We start from the raw sequence: 11061 nt of genomic DNA on the forward strand, positions 1-11061 counted from the left end.
GTTTTCCTGCTGGATTGTAAAATGGCGCATTGTTGTCACAACTGCATCGCGGCTATTTGATTAAGGTTATGAAGATGTTGAGATCATCAAACTAAATATGCACTTAATAATGTGACTTATGCGTAGGCCAGCAATAGATTGAACGGAGATTCATTCATTTGCGTGCATGCTTCGCCTTTGAGATCGCTTGTTCGGTGAACATTGGTCATTAGCATTAGCAACATTTTACTTGCTAATATTTACTGTGCAGCTTTTTTTCAGAACAGCGACACAAATACAACGAACATGGGGTATTTAAAACTCATAGAAATTGAAAACTTCAAGTCATATAAGGGAAGACAGATCATTGGACCTTTCCATAAGTTTACTGCAATCATTGGACCCAATGGATCAGGTATGTTATGATCGCGGCTAATGCAGAATGCAGACAGCCTGTTAGCATTGGCTAACGGTAAACACAGTGCACTGAAGCCCCTCTGTCTGTTGATACCACAATTTATAATTAAATCCATTTCTGTGTGTAACATAATTTGCTGGACAGCAGTATTTCTATCGTACTAACTATCTACCATATTATCATTCTGCACTCAATTGTTAATGTCAGTGTTATTTGTGTTATGATTTGTCAGCTTGTACAATGCTGTAGGTGTTTATATATATTAACGTTTAATATAAATGAGCGAACTTTTCTTTTGTCTGTGGACATTATGACACTGTCATATTTTAGTTTTCATTGATAGTTATGATTTATTTTCTTGTGAACACATAGTGCTTCCTGCATCGCACAGGAGGAGGTGAAAATCGTATTATTCAATGCGCTGCAGCATCACAACAAACTATGGCTTATGAAATTAGTTATATCAACAATCAACAGTTGATCTCTGACAAAACATGAAACTTCACATTCTAAAAGTCATGAGGATAAACTTTACTGCAGGATAATTGTTTTGGATTACACCAACAGATTGTACATAAGCGCATCAATTAAAAAGTTCACACTGTTTATATTTTATTTTCCATGTCGGATTTGTGTGGGGTACTGAAAACCTAAAAACTCTTGTTATAGGAAAGTCCAACCTTATGGATGCCATCAGCTTTGTGTTGGCGGAGAGGACCAGTAACCTGCGTGTGAAGACCCTGAAGGATCTAATCCACGGAGCACCTGTAGGGAAGCCAGCTGCCAACAGAGCCTTTGTCAGTATGGTGTATCAGGAGGATAACGGAGAGGAACGCTCCTTCACAAGGGTCATTATTGGTATGAACCACCATTGACAATTATCTTGAGATGTATGTTGCAGTTGCTTTGCTAATTAATAAGTACATCTATAAGGTCGTGTGAATATGTTCAAGTACAGCTGCACAAACATTAGTATTACATATTTTGAAACATTAAATAATTTCCTTAAAATAATGCCTGTACTTTTTGCCAATAAATGGGCCCCAATTTCAAACAATGCAGAGACATTGTCACATTCACATTTAATTTTAATCCATCTCACACTTCAAAATTCCCTAAGATCCAGTTGAGACCTGTAATCAAGCTCTGTTGACTGCTTTGTTGCACTGTATTTCTGTTATTAAAATATGAAAGCTATTCAGACAGCACTTTATAATGTGTTCAGATATGTATTATGATACAGTTGACACATTTAATCATACACCCTTGCAGCCGTCGTGTGTGCATTTGCTTTGATGAGCTAATGTTTCTGGTGTTTTATCTCACTGAATGTGTATGTGCCGTGAACGTCAGGTTCCTCCTCTGAGTACCGCATCAACAACAAGGTGGTGGGCCTGCCGGAATACAGCGAGGAGCTGGAAAAACTTGGAATCCTGATCAAAGCCAGGAACTTCTTGGTCTTTCAGGTGAGACTCCTAAAAATGTTTTCTCAGAGAAATGTATTGATCAGTGTTCTTCATAACAGGTTGGCTGTCATACAATTGTGCATCATGGATTTAAGTAACCTCTTTGCATTTCCAACGCTGAAGTTTGATGTAATAAATGCTTAATGTTTAAATAACAATACTGAATCATTGATGATAAAAGTTATTCTTATGACAAACAGTATAGCCCTTTTAGTGGGCTAGTTTTGTTTTCCTCATTGTCAATACTCTTTGTGGTGGAAACAGTATCAGTTTTGCTGGTGTAAAATTAATATCTGGTAAAGTTGTGTTGCCAGTTGTTATTGGTAATCACAGTTATTTCCCTCATTATTTCACCTCCCTCCAGGGAGCTGTGGAGTCCATTGCCATGAAGAATCCAAAGGAGCGTACAGCTCTGTTTGAGGAGATCTCACGCTCTGGAGAGCTGGCACAGGAATATGACCGCAGGAAGAAGGAGATGGTGAAAGCAGAAGAGGACACGCAATTCAATTATCATCGCAAGAAAAACATTGCTGCTGAGCGCAAAGAAGCCAAGCAAGAGAAAGAGGAGGTTTGTCCTTTTTGTTGATTGCAAATACAGTACCTAGCAGTTACTCCCATGTGTTCTGCTTTGACTGGAAATACTTCATGTAACTTTTGCCCCTTGATTTTAAAGTTTATTGCCCTGTATGAGGAATTTGACATGCAGAAAGACTTTAGCTTTTAGTTAGCAGTTAGTTTTGGCATTTGATTTCATCAATAAAGGTCATCATTATACAAAATGCCCAAAATTTACCTCATCCCATTGCCTGTGTGTCTCTACCATTATTCTACCAGGCTGAGCGTTACCAACGTCTGAAGGACGAAGTAGCCAGGGCCAGTGTTCAGTTGCAGCTCTTCAAACTGTACCACAATGAGACTGAGATTGAGAAGCTGAACAAAGAGCTGGGCCAGCGGAACAAGGAGATTGATAAGGACCGTAAAAAGATGGACCACGTGGAGGAGGAGCTGAAAGACAAGAAGAAGGAGCTGGGTAGGCTGATGAGGGAGCAGCAGACCATTGAGAAAGAAATTAAGTAAGTGACTAACATGATGGCCTTGCCATGCTTTCTTACTGTACATGCATAGATCCTGTACCTTTAAAAACCCAGGACTTTGTTAATCATGTGACTCTCTCCGCAGAGAGAAGGACTCTGAGTTGAACCAAAAGAGGCCACAGTACATCAAGGCCAAAGAGAACACCTCACACAAGATCAAGAAGCTTGAGGCGGCGCGCAAGTCGTTGCAAAATGCCCAGAAGATGTACAAGAAACGCAAGGCAGACATGGATGAGCTGGATAAAGAGATGAGGGCGGTGGAGTTGGCCAAGCAAGAGTTTGAGGAGAGAATGGAGGAGGAGGCACAGAGCCAGGGCCAGGACCTCACTCTGGAGGAAAACCAGGTCTGATATGTTAGAATGTTGTAGACATTTAATGGCTCCTTGTTTCATTTTGATCAGCTGCAGCTTTTTATGTAATTGATACAACTGGTACTTGGTGTCAACACAAAGTATAAATTTGCCTTCAGATCTATTTCAGTATATATTGCACTTGAGAACTTCTAAAAAAAATGGTTGACTTACATGCTGATGTCCCAGATGACTTTCTAGTCATCAAGGCCGCCTTGACTTCTCAAAATGCATTTAGCAGTTTGGCATTATGATAATGGTACAACTGGAAAGCTAGCACATGCAAATTTCAGGTTTTAGTGAACTGCACCTTAGATTTTTGTTAGGATGTCAGGACATCCAATGGATATTAAAAAATTTGAGTGACTAACACGATCCACTTTCTCTTTCCCCTGCAGGTCAAGCAGTACCATCGTCTGAAGGAGGAAGCCAGTAAACGTGCCGCCACACTGGCTCAGGAGCTGGAGAAGTTCAACCGTGACCAGAAGGCCGACCAGGACCGCCTGGATTTGGAGGAGAGGAAGAAAGTGGAGACGGAGGTAAATAAGAAAATGATGGCATGTTTTTTCCTGTGCTAGAACAAACTGATTTGTGCTGATTAGAATGCACATAATCACATATTATGTTGTGTCTCTCCAGGCCAAAATCAAACAGAAGATCCGTGAAATTGAGGAAAACCAGAAACGTATCGAGAAATTAGAGGATTACATAACCACCAGCAGGTATGCTGCTCTCACTGTTCAATGTATTGATTTAATAGGTTTCTCCATTATACTTTCATTCACACCCTTTTGTCCTGCCACCCCCCCAGGCAGTCACTAGATGAGCAGAAGCGCATGGAGGAGGAGCTGACCGAGGAGGTGGAGATGGCCAAGAGGAGGATTGATGAGATCAACATGGAGCTCAACCAGGTACACAAAAACACACACACACACACACACACACACACACACACACACACACACACACACACACACACACACACACAGGAAAAGAAAGAAAAGGAGGTGACTTTAAGCTGCGTTGTCTTAGCTGACTGTCATGTTTTCAGTGTGCTGTAGTTGTGCATGTGTTCCAATGTTACACTGTCCATAATTTTCAGATTTCAACTTACTTTGGTAGCTAACCTGTGCTTTTGAAGTCAGCAGCATGAATTTTCATGTGAATCAATGAAGGTTTCTCATTGCAGACACTTTACATATCAGGAAAAAGCACAAGTGGGACCAATAAGATAAATGAGGATGCTAGGTGTGTCAGTAAGCCATGCCAGTGGGCCAGTATGCGTAGTACCAGGGTCCTGGCACTGGTGCTACTATTCTTAATATTATTAGTTACGCCAGTGATTGTCAAGTGAAAATGTCAGCTGTGAAAACGTCTGTAACGAATCCCGTTATTGGCTTTTTCTGTAGGTAATGGAGCAGCTGGGAGACGCCAGAATCGACAGGCAGGAGAACAGTCGCCAGCAGCGCAAGGCTGAGATCATGGAGAGTATCAAACGACTCTACCCTGGCTCTGTGGTAAGGCAACTGTGACACCTTCCACTACAATATTTTCTTGCTTCCCTACTAGATTTAGTGAAACATACAACTCTTTCTTTCCTCAGTATGGTCGTCTAATCGACCTGTGCCAGCCCACTCAGAAGAAGTATCAGATTGCTGTGACCAAAGTGTTGGGCAAGAACATGGACGCCATCATTGTTGACTCTGAGAAGACTGGCAGAGACTGTATTCAGTACATCAAGGAGCAGAGAGGAGAACCCGAGACCTTTCTTCCTCTCGACTACCTTGAGGTGAATACCAGAAAGTACTGAAAATAGCTTTGATCATCTGGGTGCAAATTATTTTTTTTACATAGTTTATTAATTCCTGTTTAATGTCAGACACTAGGTTATCTGTGGAAAATGACACTTACATAAAAACAAGTCAACTGAAATTTTAAAATGCTCTATTCTCCCAACAAAGGTGAAGCCAACAGATGAGAAACTGAGAGAGCTACGAGGAGCCAAGCTGGTAATTGATGTGATTCGCTATGAGCCCCCCCACATCAAGAAAGCCCTGCAGTATGCATGTGGCAACGCCCTGGTCTGTGAGAATGTAGAGGATGCACGAAGGATCGCTTTTGGTGGGCCATACAGACACAAGGTACTTGACTTAGTTTAGGTCACCAGTTGAAGTTTCACATATACTGTCAACCATGTCGTCATAAAGACGGGAGGATATGGAAGCTATCACTCATGCCTCATGACTAGATGTAAACCTTGTCTATTCTTCCACCTAAACGAGTCTTGTCTGCCTGTGTCCAGACGGTAGCCCTGGACGGAACTCTGTTCCAGAAGTCTGGAGTCATCTCTGGAGGAGCCAGTGACCTGAAGGCCAAGGCCCGGCGCTGGGATGAGAAAGCAGTGGACAAGCTTAAAGAAAAGAAAGAAAAACTCACCGAGGAGCTCAAGGTAACGTTAAATATGAATACCTCAATCAATGAGGTTGTGACTCGGGTTGTTTTTTTTTTTTTGTTTTTATTAGTGAATAAGCATGAAATCATAAAAATGATTTATTATCCTGGCTGTCGTTTTATTGTCACTTTATGTTAATTCACAACTATTTCCTCATAATGTTTTTCATTGTAGGAGCAAATGAAGGCAAAGAGGAAGGAGGCAGAGCTGCGTCAGGTGCAGTCTCAGGCCCACGGTCTGCAGATGAGACTCAAGTATTCCCAGAGTGACCTGGAACAGACAAAAACTCGCCACCTCTCCCTCAACATGCAGGTACAGCTCACAGCTCATTATTTTACTCTCCCTGTCTGTTTTTGCCTTATTGGCCGTCATACTGAAGCGTGTTTTATTTGTGTTATGCAGGAGAAGTCTAAGCTAGAGAGCGAACTGGCAAACTTTGGCCCCCGCATCAATGACATCAAGAGGATCATCCAGTCCCGTGAGAGGGAGATCACCGACCTGCGGGACCGCATGAACCTGGTGAGACTGACAGAAATTCAAGTCCATTTAGAAATCTGTTTGTGAAGATTTGGCTTTTCAGTAATATCACTATGAATGTTTTTGTCTTCCAGGTGGAGGATGAGGTGTTTGTGGAGTTCTGTGAGGAGATTGGAGTGAGGAACATCAGAGAGTTTGAGGAGGAGAAGGTGAAGAGGCAGAATGAGATTGCGAAGAAGCGGTGAGTTCAGTAATTTAATGTTCAGTTCCAGTGTAGATCATTCATCATTCTTTCCACATTGTTAGTTAACCTGTTCCAGTTTGTCGGTGTAACCTAACCTGACATTCAGTATTTTTGCCTCAGTCTTGAGTTTGAGACCCAGAAGACCCGTCTAGGTATCCAGTTGGACTATGAGAAGAATCAGCTGAAGGAGGACCAGGAGAAAGTCATGATGTGGGAGCAGACTGTCAAGAAGGACGAGGCTGAAATTGAGCGACTTAAAAAGGTTAAAACACGAAGCAAAGGATGAAAGCTTAAGTTATTATCTACTCTGTCCTCAATTTTGACATCAAGTTAAATCTCACATGTGTCCTGTCATCCTGTAGGAGGAGCACAGACACATGAAGATCATTGATGAGACAATGGCCCAGCTTCAGGACCTGAAGAACCAGCACCTCACCAAGAAATCTGAAGTCAACGATAAGAACCATGAGATGGAGGAGATCCGCAAAAAACTGGGTGGTGCCAACAAGTCAGTGGCTGCACACATGCACTCACACACACACACACACACACACACACACACACACACACTCACACACACACACACACACTATATATATATATATTATCTATATAAATGTTACTTTTAATTTAGGTTTGCTCTAAAAATGTTGTTGTTGTTGTCTGTTCCAGGGAGTTGACCCAGCTCCAGAAGGAGGTGACAGCTATTGAGACTAAACTGGAACAGAAACGCAGTGACCGTCACAACTTGCTGCAAGCCTGCAAAATGCAGGATATTAGGTTGCCTCTTCGTTCTGGAACAATGGATGATATCAGCCAGGGAGAGGTACAGACAAACACTGATACAGGCTCTTAACTTTTATACCACTGGGACTGAAACATAAAATGACATCCTTCTTTTGTTTTATTGATCCAGGGGAGCTCCCAGACAGAGGAGTCCAGCAGCCAGAGGACGTCCAGTAGTGTTTTGGCTAAAGAGGCTCTCATAGAAATCGACTACAGCAACCTGTCTGAAGACCTTAAGGTAGCTCTTCCAAGTGACACCCTAGCTTTACATTTTAACTGTCCAGCTTGAGCTCTCATCATTTCATCAGCTCTTTGGATTTGTGTTACTTGGTTTTCTAGGTGACAGTAATTCTAATAACATATTAATAATGTACTTGTTTCTACATAGTTACAAAGTACTTAACAATACACAAATGAGGAAACATTTGCAGCAAAGATAGGACATCCATATTTTAAACTACACTCCTGACTTATTTAATTCTGTTTGACTTCCTGTAGGATGCGCTTTCAGAGGAAGAGATCAAGGCTGAGACAAACACACTGCAGCAGCGTCTGAACGAGCAGCAGAGCATCCTACAGAGGATCAGCGCACCCAACATGAAGGCCATGGAGAAGCTGGAGAGCGTCAGGGACAAGTTCCAAGAGACCAGTGATGGTGAGATGGCAGGAGTTAAATGAGTGAGAGAAAGGAAGTGATGCTGATTTTCACGGTGCCTTTGTAGAGCTGTTTATAGTAATATTCTCAATCTCTGTTTCAGAGTTTGAAGCTGCTCGTAAGAGAGCCAAGAAGGCCAAGCAAGCCTTTGAGCAGATCAAGAAGGAAAGGTTTGATCGTTTCAATACCTGCTTCGAGTCTGTGGCCACCAACATTGATGAGATCTACAAGGCCCTCTCACGCAACAGCAGTGCCCAGGTAGGCCTCAGAAATGTTTTACGGTGACATATTGAAATTCAACATAGTACAACCGCCTGCATTTATGCTTAGGCAGATAGTTGATAAGTAAGAGATTGTGTGGTAAATATTTAGGGGAAAATCTTTTTTACAGTGACTGTCTTTCTTCTGTAGGCTTTCCTGGGCCCAGAGAACCCAGAGGAGCCATACCTGGATGGTATCAACTATAACTGTGTGGCTCCAGGGAAGAGGTTCAGACCCATGGACAACCTCTCTGGAGGAGAGAAGACTGTTGCTGCCTTGGCTCTGCTCTTTGCCATCCACAGGTGAAGCAAGGGAGGAGTGGGAGAGGGAGTCTAAAACATGTTTGTGTGTGTTAATGTTGATGAAGATTTCTGCGCTATTGGAATATTGTTAACATCCTTTCCTAATTGTCTGTAGCTACAAACCTGCGCCCTTCTTTGTCCTGGATGAGATTGATGCTGCTCTGGACAACACTAACATTGGCAAGGTCTGTTCTTAATTAAATTCGATTTAGTGACTTGAGCTTTTTATCAATGCTGCTTGTGATGTAAAAACAGAGGCTTTGTTATTAATGTGCAACACATTAAGCACAACTACAACTCATAATTTCCTGTAAACTCAAGGTGGCCAATTACATCAAAGACCAGTCGGTGCAGAACTTCCAGGCCATCGTCATTTCTCTGAAGGAGGAATTCTACACCAAGGCAGACTCGCTCATCGGTGTTTATCCAGAGGTGCGTTTCCCAACATTGTCTGTGCAAAAATTCAGTGTAAAATACTGAATAAATGCAGCCATGATGCTTTGACAGTTTTATAAAACAGGGTATTTGCAGGTCTTCAAAAGTCTTAAAAGTACTGAAATCAGATCCTCAAAAAGGATTATTATTTAAAAAGAGTTTTTTGTAGTCAGCAACATTAGTTACATTTTTTTGGACATGGTTGCAGGCTGTCAAGAGATGTTATACATCCATAAACTACAGGTGAGGCTGTTTTGACACTGGATTGTTTAATCCCTTTTTAGTTTCAGCTGGTGTTGTCACCCCTGTAGCAGACACTGTCACTAGTGCTAGCAACGGAAGCTAAGAAACCCACCAGCTCATGTCAGTTTTAGTAAAAGTAAATTTACTTTAATTAATTGATTGTTTTTTAATTGTTAATTTATTCATTAATTTTCGTCCACTCTTCTTGGTCCAAGTAAAGTTACTTGATTAACTGTGGTACTAGGAATTACTGTTATATATAGCTGACATAAATGCCAGTGACATTGATATAAATGTCAATAAATTAATGTACTTTAATAATTGCAAGCCTTATTGTCCCTACCGGGTTTCCCTCATTTGTTGTATGAGTATGACCATGAAAAGGTATGACATTGCTTTCTATGTTGTATTAAAAAAAGGTCTTACATTTTAATTTGGTAAATACCGAAGAAACCATATGTTGGTTGAATGGATTAGCTGATCAACAGAAATCATTTCTGACATTTGTAAAGCAAACATTGTGGAAAAAAATGCCTCAATATCTCAGGTTCCAGCTCGCTGCTTTTCTCTGAATATCGTTTGGGTTTCAGACTGTTGGTCAGACAAACAGACTCGGGGGAAAGTTCTGGGAAACTGATTGTTGTGACTGATTTTTTTTCACTATTTTCTTTTGACATTTCATGGTCCAAATGATTAATTGAAAAAATAATTGATAATAATGTTAATATTTGTTTCAGCCCTAATTATAAGTCTATTTGGTACATCTAGTTTCAGATTTGGCCTTCATAAAGCATATTAGTGAATTGCTATTATTTTCAAGTGAATGGGAAAATGTGTCCAAACCTTTGACTGGTACTTTATATAATAATTGTATATTTTCAATGAAGCACATGTGTCTAATGTGCATTTAGTCAACAACTGGTACTGTATATATAAATTATTTTCCTTCTCCTCTACCTACAGCAAGGAGATTGTGTCATCAGCAAAGTTCTCACCTTCGACCTCTCTCAGTATCCGGACGCCAACCCAAACCCGAATGAATAGAACAAGGCACTCCCAACATTGGCATTTTGGCAGGTTGGATGTTCATCTGCTACTTTCTCTGGATTGCTCATGTATTCTATAGTCCCAGATCATGTATCCATTAGGTCCCACATCTTATTTCCTATTGTTTTTTATGTTTTGTTTATTTTTGAATAGGCTAGAGTAGTGAATTAGTGAATTGCTATTATTTTTACAACCAGGATGTGTGTACATTTATACGACCCAGCCCTTTCTCAATTTGGCCATACAAGTGTGATTATAATAATCAATAAAGTTAATTATAAGCTAATGAAAATGAGTGGGAATCAAACCTTTTTAACAGACTGTAGAATTTGTATCATGTGGTAAAATGTGTCAAATTTACCTGAAACAAGTTTTTGCTGTCAGAACTTTTATACTGTTTATGGCCCGCCTTTCAGTGGTGTGCTTTAAAGCCCTTGCCTGTCTTCTGTTGTGTGTACTAAAATATGTATTTGCATTTTCATATGTGCTTCTTTTTTAAAAGCTGGAAAATCAGGAAACTGTTTTTACAGTATGGTGGATACATTCCCATGTTTGATAGCTAAATAAAACCACTAGTTAGCTGCAACTGCCGATGCTATAATGAGATCATGGAGCTTTCATCAGAAAATAATTTCAAAGGAAAGGCTGAGACTACACGGCTGTATGAATAACAACAGTCTCTTTATATTCCCTGAGTGATATTCTGAATCAAGTTTGGGCGAATGGGAAACTCAATGTGAGTGAGAATATTCTGTCAGGTCTGTTTTATTGATTGCTTTGCTTCAATAAATAAAATTTGAATTATTTAAGCTCCTTTAATTTTGTTTACTTTTATTTTGAAATGCAAGCAAG

At 40.6% G+C, this 11061-nt stretch overlaps 1 protein-coding gene across 1 annotated transcript; it reads left to right on the plus strand.

Moving 5' to 3' along the window:
* The first annotated feature begins 2 nt into the window (after window positions 1-2).
* Window positions 3-11028, plus strand: smc1a (structural maintenance of chromosomes 1A). Its single transcript, XM_071476175.1, has 26 exons — window positions 3-394; window positions 1067-1255; window positions 1751-1863; window positions 2228-2431; window positions 2698-2936; window positions 3043-3301; window positions 3706-3846; window positions 3947-4029; window positions 4119-4218; window positions 4717-4824; window positions 4911-5096; window positions 5269-5448; window positions 5610-5756; window positions 5934-6071; window positions 6162-6278; window positions 6371-6477; window positions 6601-6742; window positions 6843-6988; window positions 7153-7306; window positions 7397-7504; window positions 7765-7921; window positions 8025-8179; window positions 8333-8484; window positions 8600-8669; window positions 8806-8916; window positions 10126-11028. Exons 1-26 carry the CDS (start codon window positions 286-288, stop codon window positions 10204-10206), a joined length of 3696 nt encoding a protein of 1231 aa, XP_071332276.1. The 5' UTR covers window positions 3-285; the 3' UTR covers window positions 10207-11028.
* The last annotated feature ends 33 nt before the right edge of the window (window positions 11029-11061 follow it).

Source organism: Trachinotus anak, unplaced genomic scaffold (genome assembly GCF_046630095.1).
Source record: "Trachinotus anak isolate AG129_WGS33_773 ecotype Australia unplaced genomic scaffold, CSIRO_AGI_Tana_v1 ptg000004l, whole genome shotgun sequence".
Lineage (NCBI taxonomy): Eukaryota > Metazoa > Chordata > Actinopteri > Carangiformes > Carangidae > Trachinotus > Trachinotus anak.

Coding starts and splice junctions, on each gene's coding strand:
- smc1a (XM_071476175.1), top strand. CDS start 286: ATGGGGTATTTAAAACTCATAGAAATTGAAAACTTCAAGTCATATAAG. Junction 2,937..3,042: donor ACCATTGAGAAAGAAATTAA/GTAAGTGACTAA, acceptor CTCTCTCCGCAG/AGAGAAGGACTCTGAGTTGA. Junction 4,825..4,910: donor GACTCTACCCTGGCTCTGTG/GTAAGGCAACTG, acceptor TTCTTTCCTCAG/TATGGTCGTCTAATCGACCT.